The sequence below is a fragment of the Aythya fuligula genome, chromosome 16 (assembly GCF_009819795.1).
Source record: "Aythya fuligula isolate bAytFul2 chromosome 16, bAytFul2.pri, whole genome shotgun sequence".
Lineage (NCBI taxonomy): Eukaryota > Metazoa > Chordata > Aves > Anseriformes > Anatidae > Aythya > Aythya fuligula.
In genome coordinates, this window is record NC_045574.1 from 530045 (window position 1) to 555729 (window position 25685).

The window sequence follows — 25685 nt, forward strand, 5'->3', positions numbered from 1 at the left end:
AACACCTTGCTGAGATTTCTGTTACTCAGAAATTCTAATTGCCTTAATTCCTATAAAATGAAAGTCCAGGGCTGTTGTTTTTTTTTTCCAGGACGGTTGGCTCCTGACCACAGGGGGTTTTGGAAAGGGGACAGAACACGGCAGGGCACCCACTTGTGGTGTTAGTGGCCTCAGGCACAAAGCCACCAGGAGGTGTAGCAGCTGACAGCCCCAGCTCCTCACAGCAGCAGGCTCTAAGGTGGAAGCAGAGGCCTGGCACATCTGCAGGAGGAGACCTGGCGGGTGAGGCTGCAGCTCCTGCAGAGATGTAGGAAGCTCCGCTTGAGCCTGCCCTGGCCCCTTTACCAGGACTGCCCAGCTGAATGCTGCTTACGTGCTGCTGCATGGGCCCTGGTAGTGATTACTCAGCTAGGTGGGCACCAGGACACATCACAGACAGCTTCTTCAGCACTCATCTTGGATGCAGAGATGTTATTCTTCCCAAATGCCATGTGCCATCCCTTTGAGCACCGACACCACAGCCCATCGCTGTCTGCTATAATGGGACCAGACACTGACCTCTGTGAGAGCCACAGGGACCTGTGGAAAGAGGCACTGCTTCATACAGCTGAAGCTTCCATAATTACTGAGCTGCAATGTTCCTAAATTCCTTAATTACATTAAAACAGTGATCAGAGGTTTAAAAACTAACCTCTTCTACCTGATGCCTCCAGTGCAGCCCCTGCCCTGGCACAGCTCTGGTGAAGTGCAGGGAGATTCTGGGAGAGGATCTGAGCTCCCAGGGCAGGGCACCAGTGCTGGTGGGTGCCCTGGGGGCTGCAGGGCAGCCTCCTCCTTCCCCATGGGCTGCAGCAGGAGCTAGGAGGCCTGGGTCCTTACCCCTGGTGTGACAGCAGCACCCAGAGCCATGGAAAAGCCATCAAGCAAAGTTTCAACTTGAACTTTGATGCAGACCTGCCAGGTCCATGTCTTGGAGCAACTTAAATCTCCACCCGGAATACATGAAAGTAGATTAGGAAGCATGAGAGTTCACTTTTAGAAATCAGTATCCACCTCTATCCCCCCTGCTCAGCCCAAAGGACACAGGCAGTTCATGTCTTGCACACAGCAGAACCCAGATGGTGCTCATGGGGCTCACCTGGAGCTCAGGTCTCTGGAACATCAGGCTCCCCCCATCCTGTTATTTCTAAAACACTTTGGTTTGGGACAATACAGAATACCAGCAGATGTCATTAGGTTGTGCTACTGGCCCATGTGAGCTGGGATGGGCTTCTGCCCTCCCCCTGCACTGCCCAGACCATTCCCTGGGCATTTGTCCCCCTTGGCCTTGTGCTCCTGTGGGCTCTGCCCGGCCCCGTGGTCCTGAGGAGCCAGCCTCGTTGATCTAGCTATTTTCCTACTCGTGTCAACATAAATAAACCATATCCCCTTTAAGCTACCTACAGCTTTTGACAGCTACAGTGATGTAAATAAAGCAGCTAACGCAGATGCTAATATTAATTCGCATGACCCAGTTGTGCTTCGCTAATAGTATCTGGGTTACCAGGCAGGCGAGGCAAGAACACAAAATATTTCACTTGTCTCTGTCTGTTACAGCAAAAAGCAAGGATCTGGAGATATTAATTTCTACAGCTAAACCTCAGAGGCACCCTCCATTAGGAAAAGGCAGGGAAAAGGCCTGAAAAGGTCACAAAAATCTACATTTGGTGAGGGTCAGTGGCTAAGCCATGCACCGGCTGGTACAGCACCGCTTGGTGCGCTCTGAACATGCTGCAATGTAACCAGGTCGGGGCTCATCCTGTGCGGGGCTGGGCATGCATCACACAGACTGCTGTGGCACTCGGAGGTGAGCTGCTTGCAGGACCGAGCCCTGTGAGCTGTGTTGTGGTTTGTTACAGCAGTATTTATGCTGTTAGTAGCAACAGCAAGACTCTTGTGCGACTGCAGGACAATCAGCCCCGCAGCCTGTGCGCTCCTGCATAACCCTTGGCTCCTGCCCAGGAGCTCCACTGGCGTTTGGCTTTTGGGAGAGCAATTCAAAGGCTGTCAAGGCTTACATGTGCGGAAAGGGAAAGGTGAGAAACATGGATTTTGTCACCTAGCTGTATGCAGCTGAAACAAAGTGGCTGGGACATTCAGATCTGCCCTGACATCCCCCGTACAGCCGGACACAGCTGCTCAGCTCTCGGCGCACGCGAGTGCTCACAAGGCTTGCACTGATGTTCAGCACAAGTGGTCCACGGGAGCACCGGGGCTGCTGCGACCCAGCTAGTTTTTACTGGCATTGTGCTTCTCACAGCAGGCTTGGAGGCTTAATTAAGCTTCTAGTGTTCTGTAAAGTTCATTTCACTGTTTGGTGGAGGACGGTTTAGGATAAGCATAATAGGATTGCTGCTGCTATATACAGCCACATAAGCCAGGAAGTCCTCATAATGGGCCTTTACCTTGTAGGAAAATCTTTTCAGAGGATGCTTTTTATAAACTGTACAGTTACGCACGCTATGAGTGTTTGGGGGAAAGACATCCTTCTGTATGTCGGTCTGCCAGTACCAGCCCAGGTGAACGCTCTGCAATAGCACGGGCTTCACAAAACCCACTGAGGGTGCTAGTCGTGCTTGCTGCCCTGTGGCATGGTCTTTCCTTTTAGTCACCTCACCTGCAGCTGATCCTGGGGCTGGAGCTCCAGTGAACATGGATGGAGGAGGCGATGGCTGCATTCCTGGGGGAAGTTGCAGGAGATGCCCCCAGAGCACAAAGGGGCACGCTGCACTTAATACAAGACATGTTTTTAAAAGCACCAAGTGCTGACCTCTCACTTGGGCTGTCCTTATGGTCCTTAAAAGAGCTGCCAGCTTGAAAAGCCTACACCAAAACACCCTAGCAGATCAGGATGCAGCACCAAACTGGTGGAGAGGGGCCAGAAGGCATCTATAGCACCCACGGAAAGCAGGAGACCTCTTCCCACTGGCTCTGCTCACCACAACATTCAGCCCGCTCCTTAGCATCTTTTTTTTTTTAATGTCAGGTTGATTGATGCTTCAGTGAGCTCTTAGAGGAGGAGGCTAAGAGCAGATGGCAGAAATGTGGGGGTGCCTTGATCCTCTGGGGATCAGCCAGGCTCAACACAGTGCCTCGGGGCAGGGGCATGGAGAAATGCCAGCGGGTGGAGAGACGGGGGGGGTTCTGGGGTTCCCTGGCTCTGCAGAGCAGCACCATGCTGTGCAAGGCTTTCACATTGCCCCAAAGCACAGGAACAGAGCTCAGGGACAAGCAAATCATCCTGCTAATGCCGTTCCCAGCTGGGCCGATGCGGGGTGGTTTTCTTATCTGTGCTGTTTCTGCAGAGCGGCAGGTAACTCACAGATAGAACAACCAGTGCTTATACACACATGCAGACACTTAGGAGCTATTCTTAAGCTTTCCAAATCCCTTAATATACCCTATGTATACAGTTTGGAGTTTGTAGATTTAGCATGATAGATTGATTTCACATGCTATCTCAATGTGAAATGACATTAATAACTAAATTCTTATGTTTTTAGCCCTGGCTAAGCTACTGCAGAGCACTGAGCTGTGTAATCACGCTCAGGGTGCATGGCAGTGCAGGCAGAGCATGCTGCCTGGTTGTAGCTGATGTTACTGCCTGGATGATATAAAGCCCAAGTTGTGCTGCAGCCATAGGAGAATTTGACCAAATAATTGCAGTTTGAGTATCTGCCATAAACAATCATCTGGAATTATTGTTTTTATTTTCCATGGCTACTCGAAAATGGAGAAAAGGCATGAGAGCCCAGTGGCTCAGGCAGGCTGGCAGGGGGAGTTGCTGTGGCAGTTTGAACCAGGTGACTCCAGTTATTGCTTGGTGGGTTTTTTTGCAGACACCCCCAGGAATTTCCAAGGGGTTTCTCCAGTAAAAGCAAGCAGGCAAACCTCCTGGCTTTTCTCTTCACCCAGCCCACAGCGAAAGGGGACACATGTGGTCCCCTTGCTCAACGAGGACAGATGCCGACCAACCTGCCGAGTCCTGGCACACTTGTTACACCAGGGGCTGTGAGACAGGCACATGGCACAGCCCCTGGAGCTGCTCTGCCTGTGCACCAGCATTTTGCATCTCCCATGGCGATGCCGTGGCTGTACTACCAAGAATGGAGCTTTCGAGGAGCCTTCAGTGCTTCTCCCTTTCGCCTTCAGAGGAAAAAATATTTCCACTGCGTAAAGCAGGCTGCGGCCAACCACGGCTATTGTTTTGTCTACATTTTTATGTCCCTTTCAATATACATGTCAGCTCTACCACGTTCTGTCTGTTAGAAAGCACTAGGGTTTACACATTACCTCATTAGTCTTACTGTCTACCCAGCATTTTTTCCATCCTACATGTTCCTCACTCCTTTTACATCACTGTGATTAAATCGTTTGCCTGGGCCATTAGCAATGAGCCTCAGTGTTTCTACACTCCTGGCTCCCTAGGAGATGGTGTGGGAGAGGGCTGGGGAGGGGGAATATGTCAACTTTTAAGTCACAAGCTGGGCATGTCAGCACAGAACAGCGCACGGAGCATGCATTTCACAGGGCTGCTGTCGCAAAGCAAAACAGCAGAGCGGTGGCTCTGTGTCAAGAAACATTGAGCAGAGCAGTTTCTGTGTTTATTTTTTGGAGCAGCCTGAACTAGGATAAGGAAAAAAAAAAAACACAGAAGCCTACCCAAGCAAGCAGACAGGCACCTTAGGCTTCTCTGAAGCTGTTTCCCTCAAAGATGAGGTGGGAGCCCGGCGACCAGCCCCAGCAGCATGGCTGCAAGGCAGAGGTGTGCAAGGCACGCAGGGTTAACCAGTGGCCTCCCAGCAGAGGTCTTCCAGCTGATTGTTCTGCTGCTGGATCGCCCACCGGGGCTGCCATAATTAAGGCCCTGTCAACTTCCAGCAGCTGGCTTTACATGCTGTGATTTTCGTGGAGGTATAATTTAACCCAAAGCTCTTGCCTGGCAGCACATTATTTTGCAGGGTTGCTTAAAAACATGTTTAAACCTTTCCAAATTACAGATTGCCTTCCTCCCCAAAAAATGCTTTCTCAAACTAGGGTCACTTTTTTTAAATATAGGCATGGAAACCCGGCCTGTAAATTATCCAGGTACCTGTGGGGCCTGAGGCTTTCAGGGGGCAATTAAGGCATGCTCGGAGGCAGGCGCATGAACACCGCTGGTCTATGCTGCAGCAGTGGGCAGCTAATAAGGGCTTAAAGGAGAGAAACTGCAAGGGAGGGGACATGCATGGCTCCCCGTCAGGCTCTTACAGGTGATGCCACGAGCAGCTTGCTGGAGCCAGGTCAGCTTGCAGCCTGTTCTCTGGATAGTCCCATCTGCTGCGGGGATGTGCTCGCACCATGCAGAGCCACAGTTTCTGCTCCCACTAGCAGCTGCAGTGCCCTGTGCAGGTGGGAGGTGAGGGAGAGGCTCAGCAGCCCTGTGCATGTACACGGAGGGACCCTGAGATGTGACACAGGGTCTGTTTTGGGGGGAAATCTAGGTCTCATGAAGGCTGGCCAGCCACGAGGGGTGGAGGGATGGCTGGGACGTGCACCCAGGCACTTGCTCCTGTGCACCTCCCCTCTCCCTGGGGCCACATCCAGGCTGCACAAGCTGCTGGCAGGATTTGGCCACAGGCCTGGAGCTCAGCGCAGGTGCTTAATGCGGGGATATACCCTGAGAGCCCATAAAGCCCCATGCTGCGGGAGGGAAATCCCCGTGACATTGCACCTGACTGGAGCAGTGGGAAGCAACCGATGCGTTGAGCCACTGTGCCACCTGGAGTCTGTCCACTCGGTGCTCACGCAGCCACTCATCTGCCAAAAAAAGAACACCCTAAAAGACTTATTTTCTTCAGAATAATAAAACAGAGAAACAGCAACAAGGCCAAGAACGTTGAGATGGTGACAGCAAGAGTCTGGCTTAAATCCCCCAAAATAACATCAGCTAGATCCTGATTTTGAACCAGCAGATAATGTGCTGCAAACACAGGGAGCTGGGGATTGTTATTTTTTTCTTCAAAAGATTCTTTTTTAGCAATTATACTTGTCATTTCTCTTTGAGTATAGTTCCTTCTGAATTCCCCATTTCTTCTACATTTTTGCACCATCTTCACATAAAAATAAATTGGCTGCCAAATTGACTTTCTGTGAACGGCAATTTTGGAAGGATACTGGGTCCGACGTGTCTTCCTCTGGGCATCCAAACCTGAAGCGCTGGAAGAGATGGGTGAACCCTACGACAGGCACTCCAGACCCCTTTTTCCATGCTGTCTTTCAGAGGGATCATGCTCCCACACCAGTTTTAAGCTTGTTAAGCTTTCAGAATTATTTTTTGGTGCAATTTTGGTGCAAAGACCGAACTGAGAGGTGGAGATCTGCTGCACCACATACAACAATCTTTGAAAAATCCCGTGTTTAACCCAGTTTTGCTCAGGCTGTGGCATGCTCAGTGTGGGAGCCAGGCTGACCATCCCCCACCCACAGGGGTGCAGTGGCACGGGGAGGCTCTGCCCCCTGCCCCCAGCAAAACCCTCCCGGCACGGCCGTCAGATGCCACTGCTGGCAGTGAGCAGGGACACGGCCCCTGCTACCACTTTGACAAAGCAACCCTGCTGACATGCTGCTGGTGCTGTTGATAGTATTTTAGGAATTTTCAAGAGTTGTTTTATTCGGGGGATTTGAAAGGTAAACTGTCAGCATTTCAGTGCTCCTCCGCAGAGCAGTGAAATAATCCAGAGGCATGGGGTTGCTGGCTCGTTTTCTTCTCTCTTTACTAACTGGGGTCTTTGTTAGCTGAGTGGTTTAAGTGGATTTTGAAACAAAATCTAGAGGTGTAGACAGGATGGGATTTGATTAAGGCATCTTTAAATAGCCATTCCTTCCCTTCCCAAACTGCCCGGGGTAAAAGCAAGCAGCTGCTGCTTACCAAGTACTTGTGATTTTTTATTTGGTTTTCAATAGCATCATATCTTACACGCAGCTTTAACGCAGCCTGAGCTGCTCTTTGTGCTTTAAGGAGCAGGTTTTCAGCCAGGATGTCCTAATTCTGTCTGGTTTGGCATCCAACTTGCCCAAAAACAGAATTCAAACAGAAAGTTTTCCCTGGTCTTGTGGGGCAGGGTGGTGGGGCAGGGCAGTGGCAAAGGCAGGATCCAGTGTTTAAATCTGCTTTGGTAGAAAATAAAAGGCTTCCTAGGAGAACAGTCTCTCTCGTGGCTTTAGTTCTTCAGTATCCTTCTTGAGCTAACATCTGCAGCCTGTGGGGAGGGGGATGTTGAAGCCCCACTGTTCACAGAGTGCATATCACACCTCCATCTTCAGTGGGAGCACACACCCAACCCGACCTGTCTGGGGCTCCTTTTAACAGCCTCCAGCTGGGATCCTGCCTGGCACATCTGCGGTGGCACAGGATGAGACCATCCAGAGCAGAGCATTATTTATTCTTTCTACAGAGGTACACAGCATTAGAGGAAATGAGATAACAGTGACAAACCCAAACCACGCATCTTCAGCCACGCGTAGCTGCAGTGGTAGCAGTTCTGCAGCCACTTTATTCCCCCCGCAGTGAGGGGCAGGGCCCTCCTCTTCCCCATCCACCTTGCAACAGACCCACATCCTTGCCGAGGTAACCTGTCACCACTTGGTGATTCCCTTCTCTTTTCTCTTACTTTTCTTTGAGGCTCTATCAGTGTTTCGTACCCGCTTGTCATCTCCCTCATGCTGATGTAATTCTGCATAGCCAGCAAGGTTGCTATCCGATGGAGAATTTGTTTTTTTTTTTTTTTGTTTTTCCTCTGTGTTTTCAATAGAAGCTCACTGAATGCTGCAGTTTGGGAATTTGGGAATTTCCAGTCCAGGTGGAAATCCATCCCCAGAGGCCTGTATCAGGACAGGCTGTGGTTTCATGCAAACTGCAGGGCTGCACCTTGCAACCAATGAATTAACCCATAGCAAAAGCTGGGACCAGATCGTAAGTGCTGAATCACATTTTCCACATGTGCTGGGATGTCGGGGTGCTCTCAGAGCCTCCGAGCTCTACAGCAAGCTGAGCTGTGTGCTGTGCACAAATGCTCCCCAGACATTGGCATTTCTGAAACCTGCCTTGCAGTGGTGTGCTTCCAGCTTATTTCTACCTACCACTGAAATAATCAAGTAGTCTCTGGTCATCAGATTATTTTGTGTGTCTGAAGTGATCAAAGTGGCTTGTCAAAGGTGTTCTTCATGTGATGGGGCAAGCTTAGGAAGCTCTCAAGGTCAAACCCAAACAGCCTAATGACTCCGGGACTCAGATCTCACCTCCAAGAGCAGCAATGAGCCAGGAGAAGATGAGCAGTTCAGGAAACAGAAAATGAACCTTTTGAAGCCAATAATACCCTCTGGCAGCAAGCAATCAACTGACAGAGAAATGAGAGAGAAGGGTAAAAAAAAAAAATAGAAAGGCCGTTCAGCCAGGCAGCAGGAAGGGCAGCGCCATAAAGCAGAACTATCTCGTAAATAGAGCAGCACCTTCCTTCCTTCCTCCCTCTCCTTCCCAGGGGACAGTGGCCATGGGAACAGACACGCTCTGTGCCCTCTGAAGGGGACGCAGGAGAGAGCAGATTGACCTTACCTGCAGCAGGTTAATTGGGACACACGGCTCCAGTACAGCTACTGTTGGGATGTTTTTTCCTCTCTAAGAGGAAAAGGAAAACAATAAGGCAATGTTAGCTTCCCTGATGAGGCTGGCTGGCCGGGACTGCCTTGGGAATTGCCAGCTCACTCCATGGAGAGCCTCAGCTGCTGGGGACTTTCATTCACAGCTGTTCTGTGCCTGATTTCAACCATTTAAAGGTTATTCCTAGATCTCCTTGGTTGTTCTTGTAAACATATGTACCTGGCATACTGAGGAGGTTTTTTCCTCAGTATTTTGTCCTTTGTAAATGTTTCTCAGTGTAGGTTGGGTTTGTTTTTCCCACTTTGCACTGTGTGTCTCCTTGGGCTGGGCTTCTTCCACATATCATTTCTAAACATGCTGAATTCACTTAGGAGCAAGCTGGGATGTCTGTCAAACCTTGCTCTGTTGGGGATTGTTGTCACTTTGTGCTGTAGCCATCAAGAGGCCAAGCAGAAGAGGAGGTGCCCATTTCTGCAGACATGCTGAGCTCTCGCTGACCCCAGGAATGCCTCTTGCAGCAACCAGACCATGGCTCACACTTGTCCATGGGGTAAATCCCCAGTTCAGCAGTCAGCTGTGTTGCTCTGGCATTTTGGCATGAGCCACATGGGAGCTTTGTTCAGGACCCAGCTAACATCTGGGCTTCCCCATGGGCCAGCAAGCGTACATGGAAAGAGTTAAGCGCTGCCCTGGGGAAGGTGGGTCTTACCGCTCTGTCTCCCTGGAAGAGCAGAGTGCTGAAGTGTCTGCCAGAGCTTGTTAGGGATAATGCAGCCTGATCGGAAACAGAGCTTTATCCAGTGGCTAAATGAGCCCACGGGGTGGCTTTCATCTGACCTTGCACTGGATCGCAGGGTGTCCCTCGGAGGCATGGCTCTGCACAGCAGCTCTCGGCCGCTCGCACTCTAGCCAAGGAGCGTTATCGGGGAGAGGCAGGACGGATGCCCCTGCTGCAGGAACCAGCATGGTTAGACAAGTCATGGGCCATGTGTGTACAGGGACAGCTTGTTTTCTGCTGGCCAAGTGCAGTCCTAATGGAAACATCCAAACAATCCCAGGGCTGCAGCCCAGCAGCGAGCAGGGAGCTGGCACAGCTGAGGCAAGCAGAGAGATGAAAACAGCAGACTGAGGCAGGGACGGCTCAGCTCAGCTGCAACCAAACTTCAGAACAGGGCAAAAAAAAAAAGCAAAAAACAAAAAACAAAAAACACAAAGTGACCTGGCCCTCATCCACACGTGGTATGTGTTTTGCAAACCATGGAGCTGTCATGCTCACAGTCCAGTCGACGTGTGAGATAAAGGCACCGCATGCCTGACAGAAAAGCCCAAGTTTCGCAGGACATTGAAAGCGAGCATTTCCCTGGAATGCCAAGTTCTATCTTTGGTGAACAGAAGTCAGACTCCCGCTGAGTACACCGCTCCCCCAGCACACCATCTTAGTTTGCATTTATTTAGCAAACAGTTACTAGGAGGCCTCAGTAGCATTTAAAAAAAAAAAAAAAAAAAAAAGTGATACTGGTATTATTATTCATGGCTGGAGGTGGGGAGGAGAAGGGAAAACTGCTCATGTAGCCAACAAGTTCGAGTAAGGTTCAACTTTGCTATTCCAAAATCTGCTGTTATGATAATGGAACAGTCAAATCAGCTCAAATTAAGAGCTCAGGAAGGCTCAGCCACTCAAAGAAGTACACTCATGACAAGATTAATTCCTGCCAGCCAGTATGTAGTGTGGTATCATCCAATATTAACATAGAGATCCTGAACAGGAACAGGCAACTGAAAACATGCTAAAAAACAGTGAAGTGCATCATTCCCCTTAATCTTCAGTGTCGGTCTTTGCTATTCTGCAAGTGGATTAACACACGATGGACCACCTGGCACCATTCTGCTGCCATTTACAGCAAACCTTGCCTCTTCTTCCCACCTACCCCTCTCCAATAGACATTCACTAAGAGGCAGCACACTTGCATTTTTCAAACAGTTTCAGGTGACTTTTATTAGTGTGAAGGGCAAAATATCAATAAAACAGACATTAAAAAAAAAGTAAATCCCTAAGGAACAGTATGCTCCTTATCCAAAAAGGACACAGTGCTTTGTGCTGCTGGACTGCCTCTGCTGGGGGTATGTCATGATGGAGCAGCACAGGAAAGGCTATGAATAGAGATTTTGAAACTATCAGGAAGCCTAGGGCTATCCAAACTGGAAGATGTTTATTTCGTCTGGTTAGGAAAGGCTTACTGTTGTGTAAGTGTCATGCCCGGTGCTCCCAGAAGTCAGTGAGCACAGAAGTAATGAGAGCCTCCAGACTGCCAGCTGACACTTCAAAGAGCTCGAGCTTTTTCTTGCGCTCAAAAGAGAATTTTAAATATATATATATACATCTCCGCACCTCGGATCCATTTCCTATATTTATAACTTGAATGCATCAAAACTGTCTCACTGAGCTGAGATCAAACTCTCTTGTTGAGATGCTGATGTGCAGCTGCCTTGTCTTTTCTCTTGCATTCAAACAGATTCTGTATCTACTGTCTCTATTTACTACTTAATCTTAGATTGATGTGAATGAATAATTGCCAAGGATTAGTTTTTAGCTGCTTTGATTTGTATACAGTTGTTGCTCTTTATTAAATATGTGATATCTAATCCAGTGTTTAGCGCTTGCAAAGGGAAGAATCATCTGTGCTGGAGACTGCAAACACAACTTGAATGAAGTGTTTGAAAGGGCTGTGTGCTCTGCTGCTGCCCAAGGGAAGCCTTGGGAGCCCTGGCTTGGGAGGGATGAACCCCCACGTGGATGTGTGTCCACAGCAAAGCCCTGTTCTCTGCAAACACAAAGTGGGGGTGGGCGTGAGGCAGAGCAGAGAACCTGATCAGGAAAACAAGAGAATAAAGGACTGAGAATGGGGAAGGTGCTGCGAGCCTGGAGGAACTCCTGCAGTGATATTTTCTATCACCTGGGGCCTTCATATGCCCCTCTTGCAAAAAGAAGGGCACTAGTATTCAACTTATTTGTAGGCTACTGGCAAGGAATAAATGCTTATCATCTGTAATCCCTTGTGTGAGCACAAAGCTTACTCATTGAGGCAGGAGATGCAACTAAAGCTCCTCTTACATCAGGCTGTAAGTGTGTGGGCAGCTCTGGGCAGCCTCGGCTAGGGCTGCAGCCCTCGTACAAGAGGCTTTGTCTCGCTGAAGTCTATCATCTTCCCCAGCTTGTAAGGCAGCAGAAATGCCTCAGCCTGAATGTTGTGTCCTTGTCCCAAGACTGAATGGGAAAAGGCTCTGAAACCTGATGGAGAAGTCTCCCGTGTGCTGCAGGAGGAGCCCAGCTGGGTTTAACCCAGCAGATGGTGAAACACCGCATGGCCGTTTGCTCACTTTGTCCCCTCCCCAAAGTGGGGTAGGGGAGAAAATTGAAAAGAACAAGAGCTCATGGGTTGAGATAAGGGCAGTTTAATACCAAAGAGGAGGAAAGAAAATGGAAAGAAAATGAGTTAAAAAATAAATAAAAGAATAAACAAAGCAAGTGATGCAGATTACAGCTGCTCACCACCTGCTGACCGCTGCAGAGGATATTTCCACCGGCTTTTTATCTGCAGGGATTTGCTGTTCATTGAAGGGTACTCTGTTTATTCATGTTATTAGCATGGCTGATGCTGAAAAACAGATTTGCTGCTTTTTCTTATGCATTTCTGGAAAAATTGTTAAGTTTTTGCAGCTAAAATATCACTTGAGCACCGTTCCAATTTCCTTACTAGGTGATAACCCAGTGTGGTATCAGTGACGAGGTGTATCGCCCTGCAGCACAACTAATTATACCTTTCGGTGAGGAAGTGGCGGTGGTTTGGTCTTCCAAAAAAATTCCACACTCTGGTATGTGTCAGAGATTTGAAAAGAATTAATATCAATTATTCTCATGCATATTCATGAGAGGAAGACTAGTTTAGCAATCAAGCTTTTGCTTAATTACATTCTGTTGATTTTGTGCTATCTTGGCACATTACTGATTGAATTCAGTCATTAAAATAAAATAAAAAGCACCTCCCACAAGTACACTAGTGAACACCAACAATTTAAGCTCAGCACACTCTGTAAATAGTGCCTGAGGCTGAGCACACTGCTTGGGACACTGGGCATGAGCATTTGTTTCCCTAGTGCAGGGTTAAAGCACAAAAGCACCTCGAGGAGCAGTTCCCAGGTGTTCACTGCTGCTCAGAGTTACGGTATTGATTTGTTTATTTTTATTTATTTTATTTTATTTTCCAAATTCAAACCATTGGCAACTGAATACAAGATAGAAACGGGACGGGATGGGACGGGACAGGACGGGAGAGGTACCTGAAAGGGGAGCATGAAGCTCCAGGGATGGTTGTGTCTGGGGAGGAGGTCTGGATGTGCAAACAGTTTGGGTCTGTCCGATGATATCTGGGGCTGGGCATCTTGCACAAGCATTGCTTGCTGCGTTGCAGTCTTTCCGGACAAAAGGCAAGGCCAGGAAAAAAATGGGAACATTGAGCTTGCATGTGTTTGTTTTCTTATTTAACTTTCCCCAGCAGCAGAAATAGGACAGATGCTCCCCTCTCATCCATTCTTGAGCACTATCACTGTGCTGATGTCTCAAGGCAGTGTATGTCTTTGAAGTTTGCCTTTTCAGTGTTTTCATTCATTTATCATTTTCTTCTCCTGTGCACCATTTGCATCTGGGCTTTGCTCAGAAGGAAGACTGACACCATTTATCATTTAACGAGGCTTGATAGCTCTCTGACAACTGAACATGTTCTTTACAGCACCAAGGAATTTACAGGCAGCCATGCCTGAAGGCTACTTTTCTGCCCACTTTAGCTTAGTCAGCAGCCGTTGCAGCAGCAGCTTTCTGGGTGCCTTCAGCTAAACAAAGCACTGGCATATGATCAGCAGAAGTATTGTACTCCCTTTTAGACCAAATAGACTTACTCTCCCAGCAGATAAAATTATTACAGCTATAACTAAAATCAAATAATTAACCAATATTCAATCAGGGCCCTGCCAGGCAATGACAAAACTGAGATCTCAGGCATTACAAAGCAAAATAGACATGGTTTTGGTTTTATGGATTTCCTGCTATACAGTGATGCTTACAGAGGAGCACAGGAATCTGAACTCTCCCAGCCTGAGGATGCAGCTACCTGGGGCACTGCAGGGATGTGAGTGAGCTGGTGTGTGCAGGGTCCTGCCCCTCCACAGAGCAGATCACAGAATCACAGAATCACAGAATTTCTAGGTTGGAAGAGACCTCAAGATCATCAAGTCCAACCTCTGACCTAACGCTAGCAGTCCCCACTAAACCATATCCCTAAGCTCTACATCTAAACGTCTTTTAAAGACTTCCAGGGATGGTGTCCTGGTTTCAGTTAGCACAGAATTAATTTTCTTCCTAGTAGCTGGTGGAATGCTGTGTTTTGGCTTAGAATGAGAAGAGTGCTGATAACACCCCGATGCTTTAATTGTTGCAGAGCAGTGCTTATACTAAGCCAAGGACATCTCAGCCTTTGCTCTGTCCTGCCAATGGGCAGGCTGGGGGGTGCAGTAAGAGCTGGGAGGGGACAGACCCAGGACAGGTGACCCAAACTAGCCAAAGGGGTATTCCATACCATCTGACGTCATGCTAAACAATATATAGGGGTGGCTAGCCGGGGGGAGGGGGCCGGACTGCTCGGGGTTAGGCTGGGCATCGGTCAGCGGGTGGTGAGCAATTGCATTGTGCATCACTTGTTTGTACATACTATTATTACTTTCGTATTATCACCATTGTATCATCATTATTATTATTGTTATTATTATTTTGTTATTTTTTTTTTCCTGTCTTATTAAACTGTCTTTATCTCAACTCACGGGCTTCACTTTCCATTTCTCTCCCCCGTCCCAGAGAGGGAGGGGGGAGGGTGAGCGAACGGCTGCGTGGTGTTTAGCTGCCGGTCGGGTTAAACCACGACAGATGGTGACTCCACCACTTCCCTGGGCAGCCTGTTCCAATGTCTAACAACCCTTTCAGTAAAGAAGTTCTTCCTAACATCCAACCTAAAACTCCCCTGGCGCAACTTAAGCCCATTCCCCCTCGTCCTGTCACCAGGCACGTGGGAGAACAGGCCAACCCCCACCTCGCTACAGCCTCCTTTAAGGTACCTGTAGAGAGCAATAAGGTCACCCCTGAGCCTCCTTTTCTCCAGGCTGAACAAACCCAGCTCCCTCAGCCACTCCTCGTAGGACTTGTTCTCCAGGCCCCTCACCAGCTTCGTCGCCCTTCTCTGGACTCGCTCAAGCACCTCAATGTCCTTCTTGTAGTGAGGGGCCCAAAACTGAACACAGTACTCGAGGTGCGGCCTCACCAGAGCTGAGTACAGGGGGACGATCACCTCCCTAGCCCTGCTGGTCACACTGTTTCTGATACAAGCCAGGATGCCGTTGGCCTTCTTGGCCACCTGAGCACACTGCTGGCTCATATTCAGCCGACTGTCCACCATCACTCCCAGGTCCTTCTCTGCCTGGCAGCTCTCCAACCATTCCTCTCCCAGCCTGTAGCTCTGCTTGGGGTTATTGCGCCCCAGGTGCAGGACCCGGCACTTGGCCTTGTTGAACTTCATGCAGTTGACCTCAGCCCATCGGTGCAGCCTATCCAGATCCTCCTGCAGAGCCTTTCTACCCTCAAGCAGATCGACACACGCACCTAACTTGGTGTCATCTGCAAACTTACTGAGGGTGCACTCGATGCCCTCGTCCAGATCATCAATGAAGATATTAAAGAGGACCGGCCCCAGCACCGAGCCCTGGGGAACACCACTAGTGACTGGCCTCCAACTGGACTTGGCTCCATTCACCACGACTCTTTGGGCCCGGCTATCCAGCCAGTTTCTAACCCAACGAAGCGTGCGCCAGTCCAAGCCAAGAGCAGCCAGTTTCTTGAGGAGAATGCTGTGGGAGACAGTGTCAAAAGCCTTGCTGAAGTCAAGGTAGACCACATCCACAGCCTTTCCCTCATCCACCCAGCGCGTCACTTTGTCGTAGAAGGAGATCAGGTTCGTCAAGCAGGACCTGCCTTTCATAAACCCATGCTGACTGGGTCTGATTGCCTGTTTGCCCTGCAAGTGCCGCGTGATGACTCTCAAGAGGATCTGCTCCATGAGCTTCCCTGGCACTGAGGTCAAACTGACAGGCCCCAGGTCTGCCCTCCGGCCCTTCTTGTAGATGGGCGTCACATTTGCTAGCCGCCAGTCAACTGGGACCTCCCCCGATCGCCAGGACTGCTGATAAATGATGGACAGTGGCTTGGCCAGCTCCTCTGCCAGTTCTCTCAGTACCCTTGGGTGGATCCCATCCGGCCCCATCGACTTGTGCACATCCAAGTGCCGTAGCAGGTCACCAACCAGTTCTTCGTGGACAGTGAGGGCCACATCCTGCTCCCCATCCCCTTCCACCAGCTCAGGGTACTGAGTATCCAGAGAACAACCGGTATTGCCGCTAAAGCCTGAGGCGAAGAAGGCATTGAGCACCTCCGCCTTTTCCTCATCTCTTGTAACTAAGTTTCCCCCCACATCCAGTAAAGGATGGAGATTCTCCTTTGAGATGATCTCCTCTCAGATGATCCTGAGAGATCATCTGGTGCAAGCTGGTCTCAAGGGGTTCCTCAAGCCAAGGTGCAGAAGTGGCGCGGAAAGTGCCTGATCAGGGGAACTCTTGTGCATGGCCTTACCTTCCACAGAAATTAGGGGAACTTGGTGTTTGGTTTGGGGCTGTGGAGATTCAAGGTCTTTGGCTGCATGTTAGCATCCTTCCCCATAAAAAAAAAAAAAGCAGACTAAAGGTTCTGCGTGCATCCTGTGCCTCTTTATCCCCAAGTTAGGTCTCATCTGCTTGTCATGATCCAAGAAGTGCTACATTTCACTACGGCCTCTAGAAAAAAAAAAAAAAAAAACACAATTCAAATGGTCAGAATCACAGCATCAGAAGTGGCTACTTTCTGCAGACTGCTTCAGTTTATGAATAGATAGGCATTCTCTAGTGAGGAGGTGTTTCCTAAAGCCAGTCCCTGTCAATAAATACCTGCCATGAGTGGGAGCCATTACCCCACGTGCAGGGAAGCGGGGAGGAGATTAAGGAACCCTCCATCTGTTTCTGCACCGCACAGCACGTGGGATAGTGCTCAAAATAAACTGTGCTCTGTTCCTCGGGGCCTGGGGAGACATGGGATGGCTCAGGCATGGCAGGAGGGAGCTGGACAGCCTGACTCAAAGCATACTGCTCACTCAGGGAAATAGGAAGGCTGAAGGAAAAATCCCTCGGTAAATGGAGCATATGAATGAAGCCTGGTGCTGATGCCAAGTTTATTCTTAAGACCCTGATGGAGCTAAAAAAGTGCATTAGACAAAACCATTATTGAACTTCTTGATTACATAACAATTTCCTCATCGTATTTCCAAGAATATTGAATCTATATTCAAACACCCTCCCACTCTCTCCCACACACCACCCCTTCTCCTTGCTATATCGGCTTCGTTACTGAGCATGAAGACAGAAAAAGTATAGGGCATGTTGCCATCAGCAGAGAGATCTCAGATGCTTACACTGGGATTTTAGAGCCATCTATGGGATTTGAACGGCCTACTCTTATTAGTTTTAATGACTTTGAAAATTTCCAGTCTTATGCCTTGACCTCAGTTAGAGTCTTTAGCGGTGCAAAGAACAGAAAATCAAGTAATGTTTATTACGAGCCCTGAATGCTGCCTTAAACTTACCCCACTCTGAGCTGTCTGGGAGGTAGCATGCGCAGTTTTGCTGCCCACAGAATTCTGCTGTCACGCTCTGAAGAGAGGCAGGAGATTCCTGAGCATGCTGGCTCCTTTGTGGAGCCCTCTCCTGTCCACGGGCAAGCAAAGACCTTGCTGACACCAAGGATGACTCGCAGGGCCACTGTCATCCCCCAAGCAGGATCAGGCCCAGCGCAGGAGCATAGCTCCTGCTGCAAGGTGGTTGTTACCTGCCTAATCTGAGGGGTTTTGGAGGAGGTGGGAGTTAGTGTCTTGCAAGCCTGGCACATCCATCCTGCCTCAGGAAGCAGCAGTTGCACACAAACTGGCTACACTTACTCACATAATCAGCTTGCTTGTCTCATTTGCATATGTAATAACCAGGCTGTATGTACAATCATGCTAATCACTTCGAGGCAATGCTTTAAATTCATTCAAAATCTTGCCCTGCCTGCCCTTGGGTTATTTAGCTTCCACAAAGGAACCATACCAGCAACCCAGATTCACTCAATACAAATCTTTGCGAATCAGTCGATTTGGTGGACGAGAAGTTTTTTCTGGAATCCTGCCTATCCATACTGAGGCGTGCGCTCCAAGCCAGGGCTGTCATTCAAAGCCAGTCCAATATCCTCTGCAAGGCACCTGGAAAAGCACCTGAGGGGGAATTTCACAATTTATGGTGTGCTGCTGCAGGCGAAACGTGAGAGCAAATGCCGAAACAGAGAAAGAGAACTTACCCAGCTACTTTCACGCAATCTGTTAGAAGAAATGGTCTGGAAGTTGGGCAGGGGATAACCGGTCTTAAACCTTATGAGCTCTATGGTGGTTTAGAGAGCATGTGTGGTGCTCTGCTGTGGATAGCTGCCCAGTAAGGCCTGGCCTGCCAGGGCTCCTGTCAGTAGCTCTGATGGATCCCTGCTGAAGACAGAGGGTATCGGCTCTCAGGACCGTGGGACCAGAAGCACACAGGTCACAAGTGAGCCTGGAAGAGCAAAGGAAGGAGGAAGGGCTGGGAATCGAATGGAAAGATTGCCCCCTGCACCCAGCATCTCTGGAGGTGCTCTTGGTAGTCTGAGTCGTTCCTGCAGCTTCCTGTCCCTCATTACCACCAGTGGAAAACACAAAAGCTGCCAAGGCAGAGAATCAGTATGGCTCTGATAGAAAACCCTATTAGAAGGACAGACGGTGATTTCTGTAATCTGAAACCCAAGACTGTAAATACATCAGAGTAGAGCCCTGTGCCCCTGAATGCACTGCTAGTGCCCAGCAACAACAGCAGCTGGGTGCAGTTTGCTGCAAAGAACTGCTCCTCGAGTGGCTTTTTTGGGTGGTGGATGCTACCAGGATAAGACATACCTTAGAGAAGGACCCTCTAAACACCCTGTGGGGATGTTTTTACCTCCGTCATCTCGGAACTTTCCAACTGAAAAGTGATTTGAGTACTTGAGGGCAGTCAACCCACATTTAGAAGTTTTTCTTAACCTGACAAGTTTCTAAAGATGTATGATTGCAGTAGATCAATAAGGGGGAAAATCTGTACCTCAGGTGCACAGGTGACATCTTGCTGCAACTTGCAGGAGAAATGATAAACGTTTCTCTCTGTTTATTGCTTAGCTTCATGGCTAGATCTGCTAAACCAAAAAACAAAACTTACACTCAGATCTACTAGTTTTCAAATTTATGTTCATCTGGCATTGCCTTGATCTTCAAAGCAGTAAAGTATATCAAAGGAAACAGAAGGTTTGACACCAATTACTGCTGCTGGATGGCATCCACTGAATAACGATGAAGTGTTAATATTTACACTGAAATTGAAGGAGATAAAACACACTAGGTACATCTAAGTCTACAAATAAGCCCTTCTGTGTATAGCAGGCAGAGATAAAAACCACCAAGAAATTGGAAATCACTATTGAAAACATCCCAAACACCTTCAGACATCTTGGGTTGTAAACAAAATCACAGCAAAAAACACTGAAAGAGCCTTCTAGGAAAGCAAATCAGACTCCCTGCTTTGGGGGATATTTTCTAGTTTTCAGATGATCTTCTAAAACAACCAACTGTGCTGAAAACAGCTAAATTTCTCCCACCACTTCAGCATGAGACACTTTACTTTCATTTTATTCTCTTGGTTTTGAAACCATTAGTTCATGCAGGGGATGACAGGGAAAAGTAACAGCTTCTCTATCAGTAGGGGTTCATTTCCTAATCACTTTGCAAGCCAACAGGGTTAGGTCCCATATCAAAATATCTCTGTGAGTTTTGCCTCATTTTTCACCTTTCCCTTCAGCCAAATAAATACAGAATCCATGAATAAGCTTAAATGGTTGTTTCTTCTGATTGCTCATGAGTCAGATTGTATTTCTGATGACCTCTTTCTAACATTCAATTCACTTAAATGTAGAGCTTCATTTTGAGGTTATTTGTTTCCTATCAGTGGATTGTCTTCTGTGAATGCTTCTTTATACTGCTAACAATAAACTTTCTTTTAAGTAATCTCTTTAAAAATGAAAGGGAATCTTCTCAGCATTTCTCCTAGTAAGAATTAAGTAACTGAAAGTGATGATATTCTAAAAATCCTAGTATTAGAGAATTGCACAGGAGGCCATTTACACCATTCACTTTTTCTATTTAATCCAATTTAAGCAATGAAACCAGACTGTTAATGGAGGTAATGTTTGTTTCTAGTTAGATTTCATTCTTCAGATTAAATTACTATGTCTGCAGTGTCATGTGTAAATCAAAGTTATATAGTACACTTTTAGTGAGTTAGAAGGTAAATGTTTTTATTACATTGATTTGCAAGGTTGTTTTAAACTGCAAGTAGATTTTAAAACACTTTTGGAAATCAAAATATCAATGTTGAAACTCTTATATTACATTTGGATTTTTTGAAGGTGTATGAGCAAGCTTCTCTCCTAAAACCATAGCTTAGGCTTACTATATGAATTCAAGTGAAGCTTCCAACCTTTGCAGAATACTTCTGCCTTTCAGCTTTTCCAGAGCTGAGACTCTTCCAGAGAAGACCAGGCTGTTTCCAAACCATATTGGATATTTATGCTTCTCTTGCAGGAAGCAAGGCTTGTTCCACTGTAGGGACTGTCCCTTCAGAGCTCTGTTAGGATATGAGTGCTGGGCTTGGCTGAAAAGAAGTCCTGTGAGAATTTCTTTCTGCAGTGCCCCAGGTGGTAACAGTGAATATAGTGGTATTGTGAGACTGGCTGAGAAACATCACAGTGAGGAAAGCTAAAATCTAGTTACATGGGCAAGGAAGGACATGGACTCAGAGCATGTCAGATTTGCAATTCACGATGCAGAACTCGTCATACATTTTATAATCCGTTGCTGCATATTGTGTATTTAGTCATCTCACACACATGTTGCAATTGATTTTATGCTTCTTTTCAATCAAGCAGAAAAAAGCAAGCATAAGGGACCAGCTTACACTGCAATGAATACATAATACATTAGTCACATATACATGTGTTTTGAAATCATTCCTGTGTTTTGGCAGTAACCTAAGAAACTAGATATATTCCTACCCAATTAACAAGCTCGAGAAAGAATCCACCAGTAGGAAAAAAAAATCCTCAAAGTGTCTGTCAGCTCCAAAACCTCCCTCAAATGACTTTAAAAGAAAATGTAATTAGGGAAGCTGGAAAGTATAGAATTAATTTCTATATAAAACAGATATGGAAGGACAGCCTGCCTACAGCATCTAACACTGCAAATACACTAATCCAGCACTTTATGCTTTCCAGCTCTGCATAAGGTCAGTGGCCCAGGATCAGATTTATGTGTTTAAATTTCTCACTGCAGACCCTTCTTGTCTCATTGCACTCTGGATCGGAAGACCTGGTTTCTAATGGTGTCTGAGCTCTTAAGTGGCTGGACCTGCCCTGCCTTGACTGTCTCACTACTGTGCAATTTGGTTTCAGTTTGTTTTTTCTCCTGGCTGTGTTGAGGAGCTGGGATGGCCAGCTGGTCACATGCAGAATAGCTCAGAGTTCAAGATGTTTTAGAAAGTCTAGGAAAGTTTTCACGTCTTTCATAGCTGTCAAGTTTCAAATTAGAGATGAGTCATTCAGAAAGAGTGTATTACTTGTATGCTTATATGTAGTAGAATTGTACATGTCTGTCTATAATTAGCCAAAGGCACCCCATTTTATAGATATAGCCATACATTAAATGGTCAACATTGCTGTGATTGAATCTTGCATTTGCAATTGCTCTCCTTCTTGCTTAGATTTTAGAGCTTGTTGTCCAGATGGGCTTTGTTGGGCACCTAATTAGCAGCAAATCAAAAGCTCCTGCTGTGAACTGCTTCACAGTCCTCCTGGCATCCTAGCTGCTTGGTACATGTTCCTTGAATACACTGAGAGGAACGGACAGGAGCTGAAGTAATTGTTTTATCTGCTCTATACATCTGATACAACTAAGAGTAGCTTCCAAAATAAAATCACTTCAGGATGCATTGGTCATCTGATTTCCAGGTACTAAGAGCAGAATAACTCTTGAAATGTGTAAATGGAAATAAAGCCATGTGTTAATGATGACAGTAGATAGTGTAATATATTCTGAGCCGAACTCACTGTCTTCTCTTTCCTTTCCAGATTTTGGCAATCATTTCCATCATGTTTATTGTACTATCTACAATTGCCTTGTCCCTTAACACACTTCCTGAACTACAAGGCATGGATGAATTTGGGCAGACAACAGATAATCCCCAACTTGCCCACGTGGAAGCAGTGTGCATTGCATGGTTTACAATGGAATACCTCTTGCGGTTCCTATCCTCGCCTAAGAAATGGAAGTTTTTCAAAGGCCCACTGAATGCTATTGATTTGCTAGCTATTTTACCATATTATGTCACTATCTTCCTCACAGAATCCAATAAAAGTGTACTTCAGTTCCAAAATGTACGACGAGTGGTCCAAATATTTCGGATTATGAGGATACTTCGGATTCTAAAGCTCGCCCGGCACTCAACAGGTTTACAGTCCTTGGGGTTTACACTGAGGAGGAGTTACAATGAGCTTGGCTTACTCATCTTGTTTTTGGCCATGGGCATTATGATCTTTTCCAGTTTAGTATTTTTTGCAGAAAAGGATGAGGACGATACGAAATTCAAGAGCATCCCAGCTTCTTTCTGGTGGGCAACAATCACCATGACAACAGTAGGCTATGGAGACATCTACCCCAAAACACTTTTAGGTAAAATAGTAGGAGGACTGTGCTGTATTGCTGGAGTGCTGGTGATTGCTCTTCCTATCCCAATTATTGTCAACAACTTTTCTGAGTTCTACAAAGAGCAGAAGAGGCAGGAGAAAGCCATTAAGCGCAGAGAAGCTCTTGAAAGAGCAAAAAGGAATGGTAGTATTGTCTCCATGAACATGAAGGATGCATTTGCCCGTAGTATAGAACTCATGGACATTGTGGTTGAAAAGAATGGAGAAAGCATAGCCAAAAAGGATAAGGTTCAGGACAATCATTTATCTCCCAGCAAATGGAAATGGACCAAGAGAACACTCTCTGAAACTAGCTCTAGTAAATCTTTTGAAACCAAGGAACAAGGATCTCCAGAAAAAGCCAGGTCATCGTCAAGTCCCCAGCACCTGAATGTCCAACAGCTAGAGGACATGTATAACAAAATGGCAAAGACTCAGTCGCAGCCAAACCTGAACACTAAAGAGTCGAATCAGCCTGGAAAGCAAAAGGAAGAGCTAGAAATGGAGACCCTTCCTGGCCCTATGGTGCCCTTGCTGACAACTCGTGCTGATGGGATCATTGACATGAGGAGCATGTCCAGCATCGACAGCTTCATAAGTTGTGCTGCCGAGTTCCCCGACTCTGGGAGATTTTCCCACAGCCCACTCGCTACCCTTCCCTGCAAAGGTGGCATTAATGTGATTCAGGAGCAGAGCAGAGGGGAGGGAAGTGGTACCCGATTTGTGGAAATAAACCCAAGCTCTGAAGGCAGCCACCATTCTGCTTTTTTCATAGAAAGTCCCAAAAGCTCCATAAAGGCCAGTAACCCTTTAAAACTAAGATCCCTGAAAGTCAACTTCATGGAAGAGGACACCAGCACATTGGTACCAGCATCAAATGTCCTGAGAATATATCCAGACACTCTCAAGGGCAGGGGAGCTGCTGCTGCTGCCACAGATACTTCCTTACTCTCTGACAGATCTCTCATGAGCCCAGAAACCTCGATCTACACAACGGCGAGTGCGAGAACACCCCCAAAGTCACCAGAGACACAGACAGCCATAGCTTTCAACTTCCACGATGCTGGTATTCACAAATACATAGATGCTGACACTGACGATGAAGGTCAGCTGCTTTACGATTCGAGTCCTCCCGGAAATGTGAGTCCCAAGTACAATGTTACAAACAGTGGTTATCTAAAGCAAAAGGACAATGTTTATAGAACAGAGAAGAACCATTTAGAAGCTGCTGCTTTACCCACCTCCCCTAAGCTGATAGGGCAAAACTGCATTTACTCTATGGAAGGTATCACTGGAAGAACCCAGGGCCATCAGGAGACTGTCAGACTAGAAAATCACATTTCTCCAGAAGTCCATGTATTACCAGGCAGCGGAGGACATGCTAACACACATGATCAAAACATCTGAGACAGGCTCCAAAAGAACTTACTGAAAGTTTAAAGGAGTGTCTTTTACAGTCAACACAAAAAAAAAAAAAAAAAAAAAAAAAAAAAAAAAAAAAGAGCTTCTGCATGGCATGAACTTGGCTGAAACAAGCCACATGTTTCTAAAAGTCTGAGGGGAGGTCCAGTGTGGGTTTGTGAAAATGTCCTTCTCTGAAACAACTTTAAAGACATTGCCCACATCAGTCAAAAATAAGGATTGCAAATCATGATCACACATTGATCTCCTTTCATGTTGTCCAGTGAAGCCAATGTGACCAAATATCCATCCTTTCCCCTTGAACGCTAGAGCTCCTTTTGGAAATACTAACACCTGATTTGCATTAGTTCCATAAAGGATGCCGAGGCAGCCAGATTTGAACTCTGGAATAAATTGCTGGGGTTGGTATAAAGCTATCAAAAACACAATGCTCTCTGCTTCAGGGCAGCTGTTCCCCATCTACAGCTTTCTCTGATGGATATTATGTCTAAAGGTAACAGGGAACACTTGCATTATTGGAAAATCCAAGTGAAAACCATTTAAAACAAATAGCAGTCTAGAGAGACCAATTATTAAAATGCTCTGTGTGTGTTTAACAATACAATATCCTGTAGGACCTGACCTTTTCTTTTGAAACATCAGCAGGGTGAGTTGCACCACTTGTATCTAATTCCAAACACCCCCTAGGATGTAGTGAAACTCGCACTTACCCTCTGCTAAAATTGAAACCTGCCCCTGGGCCAGCGCGTGGCCCTCGGGGCACCCACAGCCCACCCTGGGAAGGTGTGAAGGAGCCATGCAGAAGCAGGGATCTCCGGCGGCATCGCAGGCCCCTTCCCGCAGCAGGGGAGCACGGGGCTGAAAGGGGAGCTCGGCTCCTCTTCTTTCCCCCCTCTGCACCGTGGCAGCTCTCTGCCCCACGGGGACAGCCCGGCGCAGCGGCCAGCCCTGAGGCATGGGCCTGTTCCTCAGGCCTCCCCTTCCCGCCCGCGCCCCGACTTCAGGCCTCGGCCGAAGTCTCGCCCTTGGCGTAGGAGAGGAACCAGTTGGTCTGAAGCTTTTCGCGCCCACATGGCGTGGTGAAAGATATGCAAGCGTTACATAAATATGCAAAAAGAGGGATTCTTTAGCTACCCATCCCGGGCCTGGTCGTGCTCTCTCTTGTGAGGAGGTCGGGCGGGAGCAGCTCCTGCCACGCTGGCGCGTGGTGGCAGGACAGGGCGGCTGCCAGAGACAGCAGGATCAGGCCTGATGTTTTAATAGCATCCACTCATTTTTAAGCGAAACGAGGAAAAACATTTTAAGTGAACAGAACTAGCAGCCACCAGCCTAGGTTTTTAAAATATTATTGTTTCAATAAAGTTATGTCAAATTGTGTAGGAAATAATTTGTCTTTGGTTTTTAATATTGGGGGGGAAAAGCACTTTACGTTGACTTTTCGTTGTTGTTGTTGCGATGCTGGAGTAGGATAGCAGAGTGTAACAATCAAGCACTTTAACAAAGCACTATTTTAATTTGTGCCTCCTGTCATGACTGTGATTTGTTACACGCTGGTAGCAAGTCACAACCTGTCCTGTG

At 47.3% G+C, this 25685-nt stretch overlaps 1 protein-coding gene across 1 annotated transcript in view; it reads left to right on the forward strand.

The window, feature by feature from the left end:
- Positions 1 to 25403, forward strand: part of KCNB1 (potassium voltage-gated channel subfamily B member 1) — a 114117-nt gene extending 88714 nt beyond the window's left edge. Inside the window, exon 2 of the mRNA XM_032198089.1 lies at positions 22071 to 25403. Within this exon, the coding sequence (XP_032053980.1) occupies positions 22071 to 24092 (2022 nt within the window). The 3' untranslated portion in view covers positions 24093 to 25403. The remainder of the gene's footprint in view (positions 1 to 22070) is intronic.
- Positions 25404 to 25685: the final 282 nt, after the last annotated feature.